Source organism: Artemia franciscana, chromosome 17, assembly GCF_032884065.1.
Source record: "Artemia franciscana chromosome 17, ASM3288406v1, whole genome shotgun sequence".
Taxonomy (NCBI): domain Eukaryota; kingdom Metazoa; phylum Arthropoda; class Branchiopoda; order Anostraca; family Artemiidae; genus Artemia; species Artemia franciscana.
Genome location: NC_088879.1, coordinates 22,737,615 through 22,757,409, shown reverse-complemented (window position 1 = coordinate 22,757,409; position 19,795 = coordinate 22,737,615). Strand labels below are relative to the sequence as shown.

Here is a 19,795-nt window from a genome sequence, read left to right as displayed (position 1 = left end):
CCCATTTACACTGGAACTAACTCTGGACGAGCGCCATTACCTCCAAGGGTATATAGCTGATGGTCAACCAGAATATTCTATTTTAAACTTTTTTCTTGTTATATTCCGGCGTATTTACCATACAAAGTAAAAACTGCTTAATGTATTTCAGGGCTTTTGCAAATCATAGGCTTACTAAATTAAAATTTGTCACGTCTTCCCTTCGTCCATATACTTAACTTTCAACTAACTGTTTGCACATTGTGTTATTTATTGTCTTTGTCGGCTAACCGTCTAGGGCAAAGCGAAAATTGGATCGTCCACAAATTGGGTAGAAGGGTGTCCTATGGAAAGATTTAAGGGGCGTGGGAACTTCTTGGGTGGGTGTAAAGAGGGAGGCTTTGGAATAGATTTGGATGGAGGAGGAGCGTGCGTAGCTGCTTCAGCCTCAGATGGCTTGGCGCTGCAGTGAGTTATTACTAGTAATAGGAGTTTGCACACTTTGTGATGAGCTCTGGATTTTCTCTTAATTGGGCAAGATCGTCTCCCACACGCAAATACACTAGCGTTTATCAATTGTATGCGAATATTGAAACGCATATAACAATAGGAATTATGGCTGATTAGGTACTTCCAAGGGGAATCCAGTAAATGCCTGTCATTCTTTTCTTTCATTGAATTCCCAACTAAACTATGCAAGGTAGATCAGCTAAACTGTACCTAGACAAATTTTTAGAATAGCCTCAAGGGGTATAGGCTATAAAAATTGGAAATATGTAGAGTAAAAAAAGAAAAGAAGAACAGAAACTAGAGATGTGATGTCACGATAACCGTACGAAGGCCAGAGCTTAAAGAGTTCAGAGTAGCGTGGGGGGGAGGGATGAAAAAAGCCGGCATTTTGCTATAGTAAAATCAGAAATTCAAATTGGCTAATATTGCATACCTATTACAACTTGAACTCCACGTCGGAATTCTCTTTACTATATCACCAGGAGACATACCGTTTCACCACAGTATATCAGGCGCAACAAAACTTACTGATGTTTTTCACATTTTTTTTTTAACTCGTTGATATAATAACTTTCATTCCAGTTACAAACCTTCTCCCAGTAATAGGTTAAATTGCATGGTGACGCAGAACACCATCGGGTGAGGATCATCTATAAGAGGACAACTGCGGCAGGGCGTAAAATCCAGATCTATGGACAGCGGCCTCTGCAACGGGCTGCCTCGATTCTTTCGGGGTACCTACAAGACTGGGGACTTTGCTGTCAACTCTATTCCCACTTGAGGAGTGGCACCATTCGAGAAAATTATAGCCTAGTAAACGTCACAGCATTCACACGGCATTCTAATTAATGGATAATTCTTCTGGGCTTGGTGCGTCTTGACGGGCGTTTTCGGTCTGAAAATCCTCTTCCTAGCTAATTTACCTACTACAGGATGTCTCCCCGTAGTAGCAAAATATTTGTAGGCATGAATATATAATAAGTCGGACGTAATAGAGCTTGAGATTGTCTGTGCAGGGTTTTGACTCTTGTTGATAGAAGAGCATCGCCAAGTGTTGAAAACCATGTTGTGACCAAGATGGGCCTAGGATTGCACAAACCTCCATCCTTCATACTGGAGGTCCCAGGGACTTCTTGTTGTCTGGTTCTAAGCCGGCTTAAGCGCTTTGGTGTAGACCAGAGAAGATATGTGATCCCCATCCTGCACTGGTATCCGGGATCATTGCTTTTCCTGAGGTCAGAATTATTTCAATGATTTAAAGAACAAGAAAATTGGAACTAGAATGTTACGACGCTAAAAAAAATGACTATCGTATCGACATTTTGACTGACAAATTCAGACGATTCGAACTGGACTTAAGAGATATTTAGAAATTCAAATCCCACGGGATAGGAAGCTTGAAATCAGGTGACATAGAATTTGTTTACTCAGGCAGGAAGGATGGGGTACACAGAGAGGGAGTAGGGCTCATGATGAATAAGGAAGCTGCTAAGTCTTGTTTAGGCTGGGAAGGTATCAATAAAAGAATACTAATTGCTCATTTTATGACTAAAAAGTTCAGGGTATCAGTTATAAAAGTATATTGTCCCTGTAGAACCGACTGACGGAGATACACGTGACTCAGATGAATTATACTTATAGTTACAGGAGCAAATAGACAGGTTACGGTACCAAGTAGAAATATGATGTTTTTACTAGGAGGTTTTAACGCCCAAATCAGTAGAAATAAGGATAGATGGCATCCTAGCCTAGGTAAATTTGCTGTAGGAAAAGAAAACAGTAATGGCTACAGACTTTTGCAATTTTGTAGGTATGAAAATCTAGTTATAACCAATACGATGTTTGGTCATAAAATGGCCCATAAGTTAACATGGTATTCACGTCATGGTAAGACAGTAAACCTTAATGATTATGTAATAATAAACCGAAGCCCGGCAGGATCAATACAAGATACTAGGGTATATGGGAGTGCTGTTATTGCTGCTAAAAGTAAAGATCACCATCTAGTAGTGTCTATTGTTAATTTAAAGCTGAAATTTCGGAAGGGCAACAACCTCCGCGAAGTTATGATGTTGGTAGACTCCAAGATGAGAATTTGAGACAAATTTTCCAGGAACAGCTGAATATTAAACTTAAAAGTTTTAAATTTGACAATGCGGAAGAGGGTTGGAGTAATTTTAGAAAAAAACCTGTGAAGTTGTTGATGGTGTCTTAGGGAAGAAAGTTAGGACTGCAGCAAGGAATATTAGTGAAAAAGCTTTATGTTTGAAACAGAGGAGAAGGGGCTTGTACAAGAGTTATTTGAGTGATGGATCATATGAAAACAAAAGAAATATAAAAAAGTGGAGAAAGCATTACAATATGAACTAAGAAGGTGTAAAATAGAGGTCATGGATAAAATTGCAGAGGATCTAGAAGATGCAGGGAGACGGCATAATAGTAAAACATTGCACTGGCATGTTAATAAATTGAAATGAAGTAGTCAATCCGGACTTGTCCTAGTTAAAGATAGAAACGGGGCTACAATTAGCGATAAGGAAAAAATTAAAGAGAGATGGGCGGAACATTTTGAGAATGTGCTCGACTGAAATAGAGTTGCAGGAAAAGATATAGAGGAAAATGAAAAAGTTTGTGACACCTTGGATGTGAAGGAAGATTTGTTTTTTGAGAAAGAATTAGCGACAGTACTAAAAAGATTTAGAAATAATAAGGCTCTAGTTGATGATGGTGCGGTAAATAAGTTTCTTAAATATTGTGGCTCTGAGATTAAAAATCAGTAACTGGAGAATATGAACATGATTTTTGAAAAAAGGGAAGTGCATAACGATTTTAGGAAAACCTTAATTAAAACAGTGTATAAGAAAGGTGATAAAAGTGAAAGTGATAATTATCGAGGCATTAGTCTGTTCTCTATATATAGCAAATTACTGAGTAATATGATACTTTTTAGACTGAGAGATGCTGTAGATAAAGTTTTAAGAGAAGAGCAGTGCAGTTTTAGAAAAGGTATAAGATGTGTCGACCAAATTTTCACTCTTAAGTTAATAATTGAGCAGTGCCTGAGTTGTCAAACGCCTTTGGTCCTTAGTTTTATAGATTATGAGCAGGTGTTCGATTCTATTAATAGAGAAGTTTTAGCAAAGGTCTTGTCCTTGTATGGTATTCCAGACAAATACATTAAAGTGATTAGTGCTATGTACAAGAATAATAATGCTGTGGAAATGAGGTTAGCAGCTGGTTTTGTATTAAATCAAGAGTTAAGCAGGTTTGTGTTCTATCCCCCTTTATATGGATCATTTTGATGGACTTTGTCTTAAGGAGCAGAGGAAAGACAATGGGAGACCACGGAATCAAATGGGGAGGAAAAACTCTCCTGGACTTAGATTATGCTGATGATTTAAGCATCCTTGATGAGAGTGTGAGCAAAATCAATGAACTTTTAGAGTTTTGCGAGTGCAGGGTGCTAGAATAGGTTTGAAAATTAATGTTATAAAGACAATATCACTAAGGCTAGAAAGAAGTGAAGGTGAAAAGGTGACGTTGGGTAACGAAATTGATTGATCAGGTGGGCAGTTTCATTTACCTTGGTAGTATTATTAGTAAAGACGGTTGGAGCAGCGAATGTGTAAAAAGTAGAACAGCCAAGGCTCAGAGTGCTTTTTTCACAGTTAAACAAAGTTTGGAAGAATAGAAAGATAATTCTGCAAACCAAAACTAGATTATTAGAAGCTACAGTAATGACAGTGGCCAAATATGGCTCTGATGCATGGGCACTACAAAAAGCGGATGAAAATTTGCTAGATGTTTTCCCGAGAAATTGCCTACAGGTTGTTTTGGGTACCTAGCTGCCAAACAGTAGGCTGGACGAAAAATGTGGTTCAATCCCTCTTTTTATGGCTATATTGAAAGAAAGGTTGAGATGGCTAGGGCAAGTTGAGCGGAAAAAAGATGACAGATTGCCGAAGACTGTCCTTTTCAGCCAACAATCTAAGGCTAAATTGATAGTAGGTTGTCCTCGTCTTAGGTGGGAAAGAAAAGTTGGTGTCTTGGGTGGCGTCTAAAGAAAGATTAAAAGGAAATGGGAACTTCCTGGGAGGGTGTAAAAGGGAGGCTTTGAATAGAATTGGATGGAGGAGGAGCGTGCGTGGCTGTGTAGGCCTCAGGCGGCTTGGTGCTGTTGTGAGTTGTTAGTAGTAATAGTAGTCCTCTATGAATTGAACACAATAAAATAATACAACTTCCACACAAAATTACGAAAAATACCGACAAAACACTAAGTATCACGAAAGATCAAATGAAACTTCAATCTCTATTAAATTTTGTTGGAAAATCATGAGCCAATGAAACGTTTCCAACCATTAATTTCAGATCGGATAACTTCTTATAGCACAGAACAGCCTTACCAAACAGTATTCCCACTAAGGTACAAAATAGAGAAGCTAAATTAGTTTTTTTTCAATACTCTATATATGCACAGTGATCTTTTGTAGATCTTCTTTCTTAACCTCTAAGCAACACGATAACAAGTTGCACTCCACAATTTCCCTCTAAATACCATAACACAAAAATACCAAATACCCACTGAAAAAAAAATCCTCAAAATGCAACAGCATGAAAGTACTAAAGGTCCTGTTTGACACTTAATTTCAATCTCTTTTAAAAAATTGCAGAAAACCTTGAGGTAACCAAGTATTTTCAATCATTCATCTGAGACCAGATTAATTCATATATCACTGGACAGTCTTATATAGCAGTATTACCAATTAGGTGCAGAACAGATAAGCTTAAATAAGTTTGGATCGTTTGAGTAAGGAATATTTGTAGACTTCTCTTTTGTATATAATCTCTTTCTAAAGATCTTGTAACGCAAAAACAGGTTACAGTTTATAGCAGGAGAATAAAACAAATTCCAAATACAAAAAAAAGCCTCAAGATAACACAGTAAAAAAAAATTAAAAGAAGGTCTGTCTGATACTCAACTTCTTTGTGCCTCAAGTCTGAAACATGTGCCAAGGCTATCAGGCAAAGGCAGCCAAGCTAATGGTCTCCACCAAGAATACGAATTGTACAATTTTTTCAAGTTGAAAAAAAGCAAAGCTGCATTTTTTTTCAACCTTAATATACTTTGCTTTAAGAGTCTCTAATTGTTTTTACTTCAGAATTAAATATTTATTTCCTGTTTGAAAATACGAACCCATTAAGTACATGTACAAAAAATAAACAAGAGCTAAGGGCTCATATGGCACTTGTGACGAGGTGAGAAGAGCTAAGAGATCGTATGGTATGACCTCTAACAAAATTCTATGAATCAATAGATTGATTTAAAAAGGAAAATAAGAGGCTTAATGCCGGTCATGATTTAAAATAAGAGCTCCGAGTCACGATGTCCTTGTAAATATCAAAATTCATTAAGAACCGATCACCCACTCGTAAGTTATAAATACCTAATTTTTTCAAATTTTTCCTCTCCATTTAGCCCCAGATGGTCGAATTTGGGAAAACGACTTTATCAAGTCAAAATGTGCAGCTCCCTGACACGCCTACCAATTTTAATCGTCCTAGCACCTCCAGAAGCACCAAACTTGCCGGAACCCCTCCCCCCAACTCCCCCAAAGAAAGCGAATCCAGTGCGATTCTGTCAATCACGTATCAAGGACATTTGTTTATTCTATCCACCAAGCTCCATCCTGATTCCTCCACTCCCAATGTTTTTCCAAGATTTCCCCCTCCAACTCCCCCCAATGTCAAAAGATCTGGTTGGGATTTGAAATAAGAGCTCCGAGACATGAATTCCTTTTAAAAATCAAATTTCATTAAGATCCGATCATCTATTCGTACGATATAAATACCCCTGTTTTCACGTTTTCCAAGAATTCCGGTTTCCCCTTCCAACTCCCCCCAATGTCACAGGATCTGGTAGGAATTTAAAATTAGAACTTTAAAGCACAAGATCCTTCTAAATATCAAATTTCATTAAGATCTGGCCACCCTTTCGTAAGTTACAAATACCTCAATTTTCAAAATTACCCCCTCCCCCCAATTCCACCAAAGAGAGCAGATCCGGTCCGGTTATGTCAGTCACGTATCTTAGACAGGTTTCTATTCTTCCCATCCAGTTTTATCCTGATCTCACCGCTTTAAGTATTTTCTAAGATTTCCGGTCCCCCCCCCCAATTACGCTTGATCCGGTTGAGATTTAAAATAAGAGCCCTGAGTCACAATGTCCTTCTAAATATCAAATTTCATTGAGATCCGATCAACCGTTCGTAAGTTAAAAATACCTCATTTTTTCTAATTTTTCAGAATTAACCCCTCCCCCAACAACCCCAAAGAGAGTGGACCCGTTCCGGTTATGTCAATCATGTATCTAGGACTTGTGTTTAATTTTCCCACCAAGTTTCATCCCGATCCCTCCACTCTAAGTATTTTCCAAGTTTTAGGTTTCCCCCTCCCAACTCCCCCCCCCAATTTCACCAGATCCGGTCGGGATTTAAAATAAGAGCTCCGAGATACGATATCCTTCTAAATATCAAATTTCATTGAGATCCGATCACCCGTTCGTAAGTTACAATACCTCATTTTCTCTAATTTTTCAGAATTACCTCCCCCCCCAACTACCCCAAAGAGAGCGGATCCATTCCGGTTATATCAGTCATGTATCTAGGACTTGTGCTTAATATTCCCACCCGGTTTCATCCCAATTCCTCTACTCTAAGGTTTTTCCAAGTTTTAGGTTTCCCCCTCCCAACTCCCCCCCCCCAATGTCACCAGATCTGGTCGAAATTTAAAATAAGAGCTCTAAGACACCATATTCTTCTAAATATCAAATTTCATTGAGATCTGATCACCCGTTTGTAAGTTAAAAATTCCTCATTTTTTTTCCAGAATTACCCCCCCCCCCAACCACCCCAAAGAGAGCGGGTCTGTTCCGGTTATGTCAATCATGTATCTAGGACTTGTGCTTGTTTTTCCCACCAAGTTTCATCCCAATCCCTCCACTCTAAGTGTTTTCCAAGATTTTAGGTTTCCCCCTCCCATATCCCCCCCAATGTCACCAGATCTGGTTGGGATTTTAAATAACAGCTCTGAGACACAATATCCTTCCAAACATCAAATTTCATTAAGATCTGATCAACAGTTCGTTAAAAATACTTCAATTTTTCTATTTTTTTCCGAATTAACCGGCCCCCCACTCCCCCCCAGATGGTCAAATCGGGAAAACGACTATTTATAACCCCCCTAACTCCCCAAAAAGGAGCAGATCCGTTCCGGTTATGTCAATTATGTATCTAGGACTTGTGCTTATTTTTCCACCAAGTTTCATCCCGATCCTTCCACTCTAAGTCTTGTCCAAGTTTTAGGTTTCCCCCTCCCAACTCCCCCCAAATTTCACAAGATCCGGTAGGGATTTAAAATAAGAGCTCTGAGACACGATATCCTTCTAAGTCTCAAATTTCATTGAGATCCGATCACCCGTCTGTAAGTTAAGAATACCTCATTTTTTCTAATTTTTCAGAATTTCTCCCCCCCAACTACCCCAAAGAGAGCGGATCCGTTCCGGTTATGTCAGTCATGTATCTAGGACTCGTGCTTAATATTCCCACCAAGTTTCATCCTGTACTTCACTCTAAGTTTATTCCAAGTTTTAGGTTTCCCCCTCCCAACTCCCCCCCCCCCCAATGTCACCAGATCTGGTCGGGATTTAAAATAAGAGCTCTAAGACACCATATCCTTCTAAATATCAAATTTCATTGAGATCCGATAACCCGTTCGTAAGTTAAAAATACCTCATTTTTTTTATTTTTCAGAATTACCCCCCCCCCCAACCACCCCAAAGAGAGCGGATCCGTTCCGGTTATGTCAATCATGTATCTAGGACTTGTTCTTATTTTTCCCACAAAGTTTCATCCTGATCCCTCCACTCTAAGTGTTTTCCAAGATTTTAGGTTTCCCCCTCCCATATTCCCCCCCCCAATGTCACCAGATCCGGTCGGGATTTAAAATAACAGCTCTGAGACACGATATCTTTCCAAACATCAAATTTCATTAAGATCTGATCAACAGTTCGTAAGTTATAAATACTTCAATTTTTCTATTTTTTCCGAATTAACCGGCCCCCCACTCCCCCCAGATGGTCAAATTGGGAAAACGACTATTTCTAATTTAAGCTGGTCCCGTCCCTGATACGCCTGCCAAATTTAATCGTCCTAGCTTACCTGGAAGTGCCTAAAGTAGCAAAACCGGGATCAACAGACAGACAGACCGACAGACTGACAGAATTGGCGATTGCTATATGTCACTTGGTTAATACCAAGTGCCATAAAAAAGAGCAGGTTAATGACTCCATGACTTTTACAAGAAGAAAAGAAATGTTGGGAACATATGAGATAGAGAACACAAATTAGCAAATATAATAATAGCTAAAAATTTCCAAATAACCCAGCATCAATATATACAAATGAATTCAGTTTTCGTCTTTGAATTTAACATAGGTATAAGAAAAAATAGACTATTGTTACCATAAATAATTTCTTTTATTTCTTCACATTTCTCCATAGTCTTTCTTGGCGAAGTGGTCAATTTTGTAAACCTACAAGAGATGGAATAAATTAAATTTCTGAAAAATATTCAAATGCAAAGGATATACTGTGGTAATTTGTTTCTAAGTAAAATTCTCATGCTGTGCAAATTTGTTTTCCAGGATTCAGTCACTTGAGCATAGGAAGAGAAAAAATAGCGACAAATCAGCTGCAGTATGTCCAGAAGACGTTAAGTGACATTTTCTATTTCATTAGAATCCATCTATTTTCTTCTATTTTATTTGGTTCTCAATATGTTTAAATTTTCAGAATGCATTATATTCCCCTTTCCCTCTCACCAAAGAAGTTGGAAAACGGAGTAGTAATACCAAAATTTGTTTAGAGTACACCAGATGCATGACAAACTCCTTTCCATTTGCAAAAAGAACTGGTTATAACAACAATAAAAAAAATTCAAAACATTTTCCTTGTTTCTTCACTGTCCTCTAAGATTAAATTGCGAACATTATGCATTTTGAGTTACTTTGCCAAATGTAGGAAAATCCAGAAGGATGTCAGAAATATCGAGTTCTTGACTTTTCCCTTTTAGGATGCAGGATTAAAGAAAACCCTCAGCTATAGTTATAAAATAAAATTCACTGTAATGTATGAGCAAATTAAGATGATTTTTCTGCTTTTTAAGGGTCTGCCTGGGATATAGGTCCTAAACTCACAAGAATCACTAAAGGCGACTTTGGTATGTAAATGATAGTAAGCTGCAAGTCTTAAAACTTTTTTTTTCTGATGCACTGCATAGTTGAATTGTTTGCTCAAGGATTCCTTAGAAATTCCTTAGCCAACATTTTCTTTGGGGTTACTAGTGTTCCATTAAAGTATACCACCTGTTTTTCAACTCAACACAGGAAAATGATTTTTTTTTTTTATTAATTTTTTTCTTTATTATCGACTAATTGCATTTAACATTTTGTTGCTAAAATACTGAACAGAAATGCAACACAACTGACGAATTCACAAATGCAGCATCAAATAGCATCTCAGAAAGATAATCCCTAAAACACATTCAGTACGACTTTAAGATCTAAAAGCAATATAAAATGACACCCCTAACCTCTTGCTAAAAACAGATAGCTTCAACATGGATCCATCTGATAAAGATGTACTAGTGAATACTTTTCCTTCATCCAACTTTACTAAAGCTCCAGCTTTGGGTATCTCCCATAAAACCCTTCTGAGAGGCTTCATTGGCCTTGTAGACTGTAACACATAGAAGGAGGCATCATAAATTTTGGACCACCTTCCTTTAAGCATTCTCGGCGTAATACCTTAAATTAGGTGTGCTTTTTCCAGACCACACTGCCTAGCTTCCAGGTCATAATATAATCAAAATATACAGAATTCTTCCATTTGTTTTCACTGTTTAAATAAATGGACTTATCCCTATTTGAATGTTTATTTGTTCATCACATTGTTCATTTTCTTAATTCTTTTCTTTTCTTTAGTTCGTTTCTTTAGCAATTAGAAAACACAGAAGAGTTTGCCACCTTCATTGGAAATGCATTTTACTTTTAGTCAAGATTAAAGAAGAAAATTTACGTCTAAAGACTTTGAATGAACACTGTTTTTAACTGTCTCAGAAAAATCTAGTGAATGACTTGGAAGTTAAGTATTTTGTTGTGTATAACTACGTTAGTTTTTATTTTAACACTTTAATAACTCAACTGATGATGATTTCTGCATATTTGATCAAAATATCTAGACTTTCGTACCAGTTTTACTGTCTAAATAAATGGACTTATCCCCATTAGAATATTTATTTATTCTGTCCTTTAAGAATTGATACGAAGGCCAAGATTCCAAGAGCTTCTCTAGGGTGTATTCCTGAAATAGGCTGTATACCCGAGATCATCAAAAGACATTAACTGAAACAAACTTTTAAAATATGCAGTCTACATTGAGCTTAAGCTTTTGGGGAGTGTTAGTGGGCTAAAATGTTTTTGGTCCTTAATCTGCCTTAAAAATTTTTGCCTATGATCCCCTGTAAAAGCTTTTTCATAGAGATGTAATAAGGTAAACAAAGATACATTAAAGGTACCCATGTTATCAAAATAGCATTTCCATACTATCTTGGCAATGGATTGGGGGATCAAGTTGAAACTTACAGAAAGCATTGGAGGCTTAATAATAGAAGACCAATCAAGGAGGCACACTCGTGCCTCTTTAAAGAGGCGAACCACGACAATGTTAAGCGATCTTCGGTTCCAGTGGTCGCAGAGGGATGGGGAGGGATGCATTTCGTAGCCCGAGCTCCAACTAAGAAACCTGCCAAATTTCATCCCCCTCCGACGTTTCCTTCATGGGGAAAATCTGGCCAAAAGTTTCAACCCCCCAACCCCAGCCCCCTTAAACGTTGTCTGATCGGGCTGAAATTCACAAGTTAAGGTCCCCTAGGGTCCAGGAGCTTATCCGCGAAATTTCAGCTCGATCCGATAACTCCTTCCCTGTTTTCCAGAAACCACGCATAGCCACATAATGTTCATGTTCTTTTTTTTCGCCACGCCTACAGGTCACAGCCGACATCGGATCTGGGTGTACGAAGACTCATTCGACGCGGAATTCTCCGAGTAAGTGCCCTGGAAAGTTTCGTCGGAAACTCTTAACCCCCGATTTTCTAGCTTAGAAAAACCCATTTCCCCATTGAAGGTAAAATTTTCTCTTGTAATAACATCACTTGTTTGAAAAATTCTTACACTAAAAGCAGCTTGACGAAGTGGAAGCGTGCTGGGCCCATAACCCAGAGGACAGTGGATCGAAACCGCTAGATGCTAATTTTTTAAAATTTGTAAAATTAGGTAATTTTGTCAGTTTGAATTTATTGATACAGAAAGGGAGAAAATAAACATGGAAACATGTGATCAGAATTACATACTGGAATGTTCACAAGAATTTATACTGAAGCGGGGGTAAGGCTTGATGGAAGCAAGTTAAAAGAACCATTTAAATTGATTTCCTAATTGAAGCCGTTGGTGAAATTTTCTATTGTAATAACTTGTTTGATAACAAGCATAACAGCAGCTTGGCGCAGCGGAAGCGCGCTGGGCCCATAAACTGGAGGCGGGTGGGTAAAAACCATTAGCTGCTAAATTTTTAATTAAGCTGCTAAACTATTAAAATTATCAAAATTAGATAATTTTGTCAGTTTGAATTTATTGATACAGAAAGCGAGAAAATAAACATGGAAAATTATTACTAAATTGCATCCACCATGGATTGTAGAAAAACGTACAGAAATAATATGAAAAAAACTTCGTTTTCTTAAAGAGTTAAGGAGGCTGCGTCCCAAAGTCGAACCTTAAAACGTACAGGAATTAGGAGAGGCAGTTGGGGGGGGGGGCTGCCACCCCCAAACCCCCCGCTTTTAAAGACTCTTTTGTACAGGTTTTTTGTTGTGGGGCGCTGCCGCCCCCATAACCCCCCACTCTTGGCTTCGGAAAGGCCCTCTTTTAATTAACAAAAAATTGAAATGAATGAATAATGGAATAACTTCGAAAAATGTTAAACACAAGAGGACAGGAGAACCATTGCGCCGAAACTAGTAATTAGTAACAATGAAGTTGACCACTCCATTTACATTTTAACATAATTATTGAAACTGTTTCCCAGACACAGAGCACACAAGCTAAGAGCTGGGGGTTTGTTGGTGTACAACAAAAAAACTGTACAAAAGAGTCTTTAAAAGCGGGGGGTTTGGGGGGCGGCAGCCCCCCAACTGCCTCTCCTAATTCCTGTACGTTTTAAGGTTCGACTTTGGGACGCAGCCTCTTTAACTCTTTGAGAAAACGAAGTTTTTTTCATATTATATTGATAAAAGACTGAAAAAGAATCATTTTATATATGCATTAGCACGTATAGCTTGATTGTATAATTTTCATATTGACACATCCAGAAAAGTGCAAAAGTGAACCATAGTTCATGAGTTTCAGTGAGCATGTAGCATCAAAGGTGAGTATACAGCCTCTTTGCCCACTTTGGGTTCCACAAAAGAGAGTAATTAGAAAACGGGAGTGCTAAAAATTTGATAACACAAGTGAAGAAACTAGCAAAACCATATTTATACACCAAACCTGACAAAATGGTGAGAGACCATATAGTGATTGGCATACAAGACATGTGGATCAGAGAATGTCTGTTAGTGAAAAGACTTTCTTAACCTACAAATACCCAAGCAGAATTGTTTAGCATATGATTCATTGGTTTTAACCTTCTGGGATCAGGCATGGCTCCCTAAACACTTATAGTATTTCTTTTGTATTGTACTTGTCAAATATGCTACCTCAGAGAATTTAAATTTACATTTATCTTGATTGAATATAATGTCTGTTTCTCTTGCATTGTGCAAGAGACCCTTCATTCTTGTCTCATGGCTTTCTCCTGCAGAGCCACAAACTAGAATGTCATCAACAATGGACATCCTACTGTACGTTTTAAGGTTCGACTTTGGGACGCAGCCTCTTTAACTCTTTGAGAAAACGAAGTTTTTTTCATATTATATTGATAAAAGACTGAAAAAGAATCATTTTATATATGCATTAGCACGTATAGCTTGATTGTATAATTTTCATATTGACACATCCAGAAAAGTGCAAAAGTGAACCATAGTTCATGAGTTTCAGTGAGCATGTAGCATCAAAGGTGAGTATACAGCCTCTTTGCCCACTTTGGGTTCCACAAAAGAGAGTAATTAGAAAACGGGAGTGCTAAAAATTTGATAACACAAGTGAAGAAACTAGCAAAACCATATTTATACACCAAACCTGACAAAATAGTGAGAGACCATATAGTGATTGGCATACAAGACATGTGGATCAGAGAATGTCTGTTAGTGAAAAGACTTTCTTAACCTACAAATACCCAAGCAGAATTGTTTAGCATATGATTCATTGGTTTTAACCTTCTGGGATCAGGCATGGCTCCCTAAACACTTATAGTATTTCTTTTGTATTGTACTTGTCAAATATGCTACCTCAGAGAATTTAAATTTACATTTATCTTGATTGAATATAATGTCTGTTTCTCTTGCATTGTGCAAGAGACCCTTCATTCTTGTCTCATGGCTTTCTCCTGCAGAGCCACAAACTAAAATGTCATCAACAATGGACATCCTACACTTTACACTGGTACTCACCATAGGCCCACAATATGCAAAGGGACATTCTTTTAAAATATTGGTCATAAACATAGTGGAACTGCTTAGTAAGGAGGATTCTTCTAAGAGTTTTAGGTTCCAGTAATCCACTATCCTGAAGATCCTTGTAGCTTGCAAAACAACTTGAGCCTTCTAGGCATGATACTATATCATCAAAGCTAGAATTGAATAGTGTAGTCTTTTAACTCCATCATTCAATTAGACTGGATTAACACAGAATCTTGTCATCAGTCTTCTTCTTCAATAACACAATGGGATTCATCTAGTTTGATGGATATACAGCTTTTTAATTATTCTAAGGTTTCTTTAGCCAAGTGATCTTAGCTCTTTGCTTATCTTGAAGAGCAAAAGGTACCATTCTACCTGGATATGTATTGAGATTATATCTTTTCTTAGATTAATGGTAGCTATTCCAGGGACTTCACCAGCAGGGGTATCATTTTTCTTCTTCTTTATTTTCGGGGGTGGGGGTGTTTGGTTGGGTTACCCCCTCCCTTAAAAAAACTATTTACCTATGTTACCTATTTGCATGTCATTTCTACAGACTATTTTTTATTTTATCAATAATTAACATGTTGTCCATTTTTCATATCTTTAGTTCTAGTCTTACTTTTATTTTATTTTTTTACCACAACAACCGTATGTACAACTAATCATTCACGTAGCAAGGGTGCTCCCAGGGGCGGATCCAGGATTTTCCTTAGGGGGGGGGGTTGCATAATAGGTTGCTTCAATAAACTTGCAAACAAAGAAATATCCACAATTAAAATGGAACCTTGACAATTATGTGTTGGAGGTAGGTATGGGAAATGGTCATAAATTTATTCTAAAATCTGGTGAGGGTTTAAGTTCCTATAAATCTGTTGAAATTAAAATGGTATAAAAATATTGATACAAAAAATAATAAGTTATATAAACAACCCCACCATAAAAAAAAAACAAGAGCTCATATAGCACTTGTGACAAGGTTGGAAGAGCCAAGAGCTCATATGGCATGAGCTATAGCAAAATTCTAAGAATCAATAGATCAATTTAAAAGGAAAATCACAGGCTTAATGCTGGTCTTGATTTAAAATAAGAACTCTGAAACACGAGGTCCTTCTAAATATCAAAATTTATTAAGATCTTATCACCCACTCATAAGTTAAAAATACCTCATTTTTTCCTCTCCCTTCAGCCCCCCAGATGGTCAAATTGAAGAAAATGACTTTACCAAGTGAAATTGCACAGGTACCTGACATGCCTACCAATTTTCATCATCCTAGCATGTCCAGAAGCATCAAACTTGCCTAAGAATTGGACCTCCCCTAACTCCCCCAAAGAGAGTGGATACAGTCCAGTTATGTCAATCATGTATCTACAACATTTGCTTATTCTACCCACTAACTTTCATCCCAATCTCTCCACTCTAAGCATTTCCCAAGATTTCTGGTTTCCCCCTCTAACTCCCCCCAATGTCACCAGATTTGGTCGGGATTTAAAATAAGAGCTCTGATACATGATTTCCTTCTAAATATCAAATTTAAAATACCTCACAAACATTCGCCCATTCTAAAGTTAAAAATACCTCAATTTTTCGAATTTTTCCAAATTGACACCCCCCTCCAACTCCCCCAAAGAGAGCGGATTCAGTCCAGTTATGTCAATCACGTATCTAGGACTTGTCTTATTCTTCCCACCAAGTTTTCCGGATTAACTGTCCCCTACTCCCCCCCAGATGGTCAAATTAGGGAAACAACTATTTCTATCTTAATCTGGTCTGCTCCCTGATACGCCTGCCAAATATCATTTTCCTAGCTTATCTAGAACTGCCTAAACTAGCAAAATCAGGACTGACAGACTGACAGAATTTATGATTGCTATATATCACTTGGTAAATCCCAAGTGTCATAATAAAAAGCTGTTTATCATCTATAAGAAAACATGATATTTAATATATTCTGCATATTTTTTCCATTTGCACATTTGACCACTATAGCAAGTGAGTTAAGCTTTTGATTGTAAAAAAAAAAAAATAATTGGTCTTGAGCCATCTTTTGGGGCCATACACTCTTTGTGACAATTTATATAGGTCAAACGATTTGGCATGTCACCTAACTTTGACTGGATATTTCAAATACATATCCATTGCAGTATACATGTATATCTGGTATGTGTAGATATACACATATCTGTTCACTGTCAATTAAAAGGTTTCGTCCCTATTTTGAACTGTTATACTCTTGTCATGGAAAGGCAGTGTGGTCTTTGAAGTTATCTACATAAAGTTTAAAGAGTTTGGCCTTTATTTTAATGCTTTTGGATGAACAGAGGTGATTTGTATATAGTATAGAGCTTCAATTACATCAAAATAGGCAGTAAAGTGGCCACCATATGCTCAGCAAAATCCAAAATTTGAATTAATAATTTTTGCACTTCTCATACATTTACTTTCTATTATACAAATCCCCTAAAAAACAACAATGTTTTAAGAGCCACCCTGCTTTGCAAAAAAGGTAATTCCAAAAAAAACAAAAAAGACAGCCAAAAGAAGTAATGATATCAATTTCTTTACCTCAGTGCTATAGCAAGACTTGAGAACAAATAAATGACATTAAATAGAATTAAATATTTGGCTTTTTAGCCCTGTTGTGACAGCACAATCCTGAAATATCATTTCAACAGGCTAAAGAAGTTAGGATTTTAAATTTCCTCTCCTTGTTATTACAAAATGAAGATTTTTGCCTTCCAGTTGGCTTTTGTGGTAAAACAGACATATCCCCTTGATAAACCTAAATTCAATTAAATACTTTTTGGCAGTAAATACTTGTGTGACAGACTGCACAAAGTAACTAAAACCTTGTTTCAAGCTTGTTTGCAAAAAAACAAAAACAGTCTTAATAATTAAAAAAGTATTAAAAACTAAACTATTAAAAACCAATTGCAAAAAAAACTTTTATCCCACCCCAAACCAGAGCAAGTAGACCCAACACAAATCTACCACTACATTAGTGGGGGGAGTGCACCCCCTGGATCCACCACGTGTGCTCCAAACAGTGTGAGATAGTATTGATACTTGAATGGTATAGCATATTAAACCCTGGGACTTCCCAGGTCCCAAATTAGCAATTTCTATAAGGTCTAGGTCTAAACTAATGAATGATTTCAATGAATATGATCAGGATCTATAATTTAAGATTCTGGTCTTTCCAGGAAACAGCTTTGTTACTCTGGACAGATTTACACATTTATCAGATGTTTTGCCTGATGGACTTTGGTATACTGACTCTAAAAGTGAGAGGTTATTGTGAGGTGCATCATCAAAGGTCAAGCTCCTGATAAAAAACTTGCCTAACATTCTTCTTGAGAAGAGTCATAAACCATTGGAATCAACTGAAAGATTCAACTATCAGGGGTCCCTCCATCCAGTCCTTCAAAAACCAACTTGACAAAGAGTGGGAGAAGAAGCAGTGGAGGTTTGACTGGCAGTCATCAACTCAAGAGCACTACAGGTCTGGAAGACCTTAAAGCTTTCAGATGGATTAAGGTGATTAAGGTGAAATAACAAGAAGAACTTATTATTTACTACTATAATATTGAGGACACTACAAATATATAATAAGAATAATAATATAAATTTATTCCCCCACAAAAAGCAAAAATAAGAATGTGGAGTAAAATGACAAAGAATGAAAAGAAAAGAACACAAAAAAAATACAAAAATAACTTCAAATGATATTAGCAAAAAAAAAAAAAATAATTATGCAACTTCAGGAAGGAAAAATGAAAAAGTGGGTTATAAACAGCAGTCAAATTCAAAGTTTTCACATATAAAGCTTTGGTAGGACCATTTATTTGAGATGGTATATCAATAAGGTCAAACCTATCTACAAAATTACTTCTTTGGTACCATTGTGGTAAAAATGCATTTCTGAAGTATGGCACTTGTAGATTACTACAATGCTGTTTCCACAACAAATGGGTAGTACCAATCAAAGACCTTTTTGACTAAATTTACCTTTATTGGACAAATTTTCCCAAATGCTACCCTTAGATTCTTAACTGCTCTATTTGTCAGGATTAAACATGTAGAAAAAAAGAGAACAACCAAACAAAATTCCCAGCCAATTAACTAAAGTAGAACAAGGAAGAGAAGTACTTTCAAGATGTAAGGCTGCCCCTTGGCTTGACTATTAAAACACACCAAGTCACATTTAGAAGGGTTAGTTGAAAAACCAAGATGCAACTTAAGTATAGACAAATTCTACATTAGGCTGCTATGGCTACATTTTAATTGAAGACCATCCTCAGCATATGCAATGTATGATAAAAAACTTCACTATAAAACATAGAGACTGGCAGAGACCACAGGCACTGAGCTTTTATGCCTTTGAATATACTAGTCAACAAAACAGTCCCTTGACAAACTAATCAGTTGGCTTAAGAATAAGAAATTACCTCTGAAAATATGTGTTCAGTTTCACATGGTTATTAACCTTAGTCTCAAGGTCTAAGGCTCAGTCAGATTTATTTGTTAAAAAGAGGAGATGAATGACTTAAAATACACTGGTCTATACCAGAAGGCACACCAAGACCCAAAAACATAAAAGATTCTACATTAACATGAAGTAGAGCTCAAACTCCAACACAATCCCACATAGGCTATTCTCAATAAATGAAAAAAATTAACCTTAAAACTAGGATTCCTCTCTTCTTTCCAGACATGCAAACACCTTGCCTAAACATTTTTTCATTAAATGAAAAAATTAACAAAAAAAATAATAAAAAGAATGCAAAACTCAATCTAATTTAAATAAGCATACACTTTTGATAGCTGACTAAACTATGCTGGTTTGCAGAATAGTTTCCAGTTTAGAGCACTTAGAAATGCATTCTAGAAGGGCATCCATTTCTGGTTGACCCTCCTCCTAAATGGGGCAAACTAAAAATGCATAAAGTGGGCTTGCTTACAGGTAACATTACCTACAGCATGAAGCATATTAGTCCAAGAGCCCTGCAGGCAGCAGGGCAAGGTCTGTACTCTATATTTATTTAATAAACCTTGTTTGAGATTTTTTTTTTAGTTTTATCACTCTTTGTTGAATGAATATAGAATAGGCCTACAGATCTTGCCCTGCTGCCCACAGGGCTGATGGACTAATATGCTTTGATCTATAGGTAAGGTTACCTGTAAGCAAGCCCACTTTACACATTTTTGGTCTCATTGGAGGGGGATTTTAGAAGGCTAAAAAATAACTAAACTAGAGTTTTATCAAGTGGATGTGCTTCTCTAATAATGACAAAGAAACAATAGCCTATACAATCATCATAATCTTTCTACATGCATTAGTATGTACTTTAGAGCTCTTGGAACGAAATTAAAAATTTACCATGGTTTTTCAGTAAAAATTTAAAAGTTGACAATCTGATACTTATGGCACAATACTGTATGTTAGGTTTCTGTGTTCCACTGTTAAGGAGGCAGAGTTGTTTGAGGAAACAAACATTTCAATTTTTAATTGTGCCAAGATTACTAGAAAGTTTCACAGCGTGGATGTTGTGTAGAAAAGATTTTTATCCTAGA

The 19,795-nt window shown here is 36.9% G+C and overlaps 1 protein-coding gene across 1 annotated transcript in view; it reads right to left on the bottom strand.

Annotated features, from left to right (window-relative positions):
* LOC136038013 (MIP18 family protein galla-1-like) overlaps positions 1-19,621 on the bottom strand; it is a 33,899-nt gene extending 14,278 nt beyond the window's left edge. The window contains exons 1-2 of the mRNA XM_065720938.1: positions 19,602-19,621; positions 9,009-9,079 (exon numbers count right to left, since the gene is read on the bottom strand). Of these exons, the coding sequence (XP_065577010.1) occupies positions 9,009-9,045 (37 nt within the window). The 5' untranslated portion in view covers positions 9,046-9,079; positions 19,602-19,621. The remainder of the gene's footprint in view (positions 1-9,008; positions 9,080-19,601) is intronic.
* Positions 19,622-19,795: the final 174 nt, after the last annotated feature.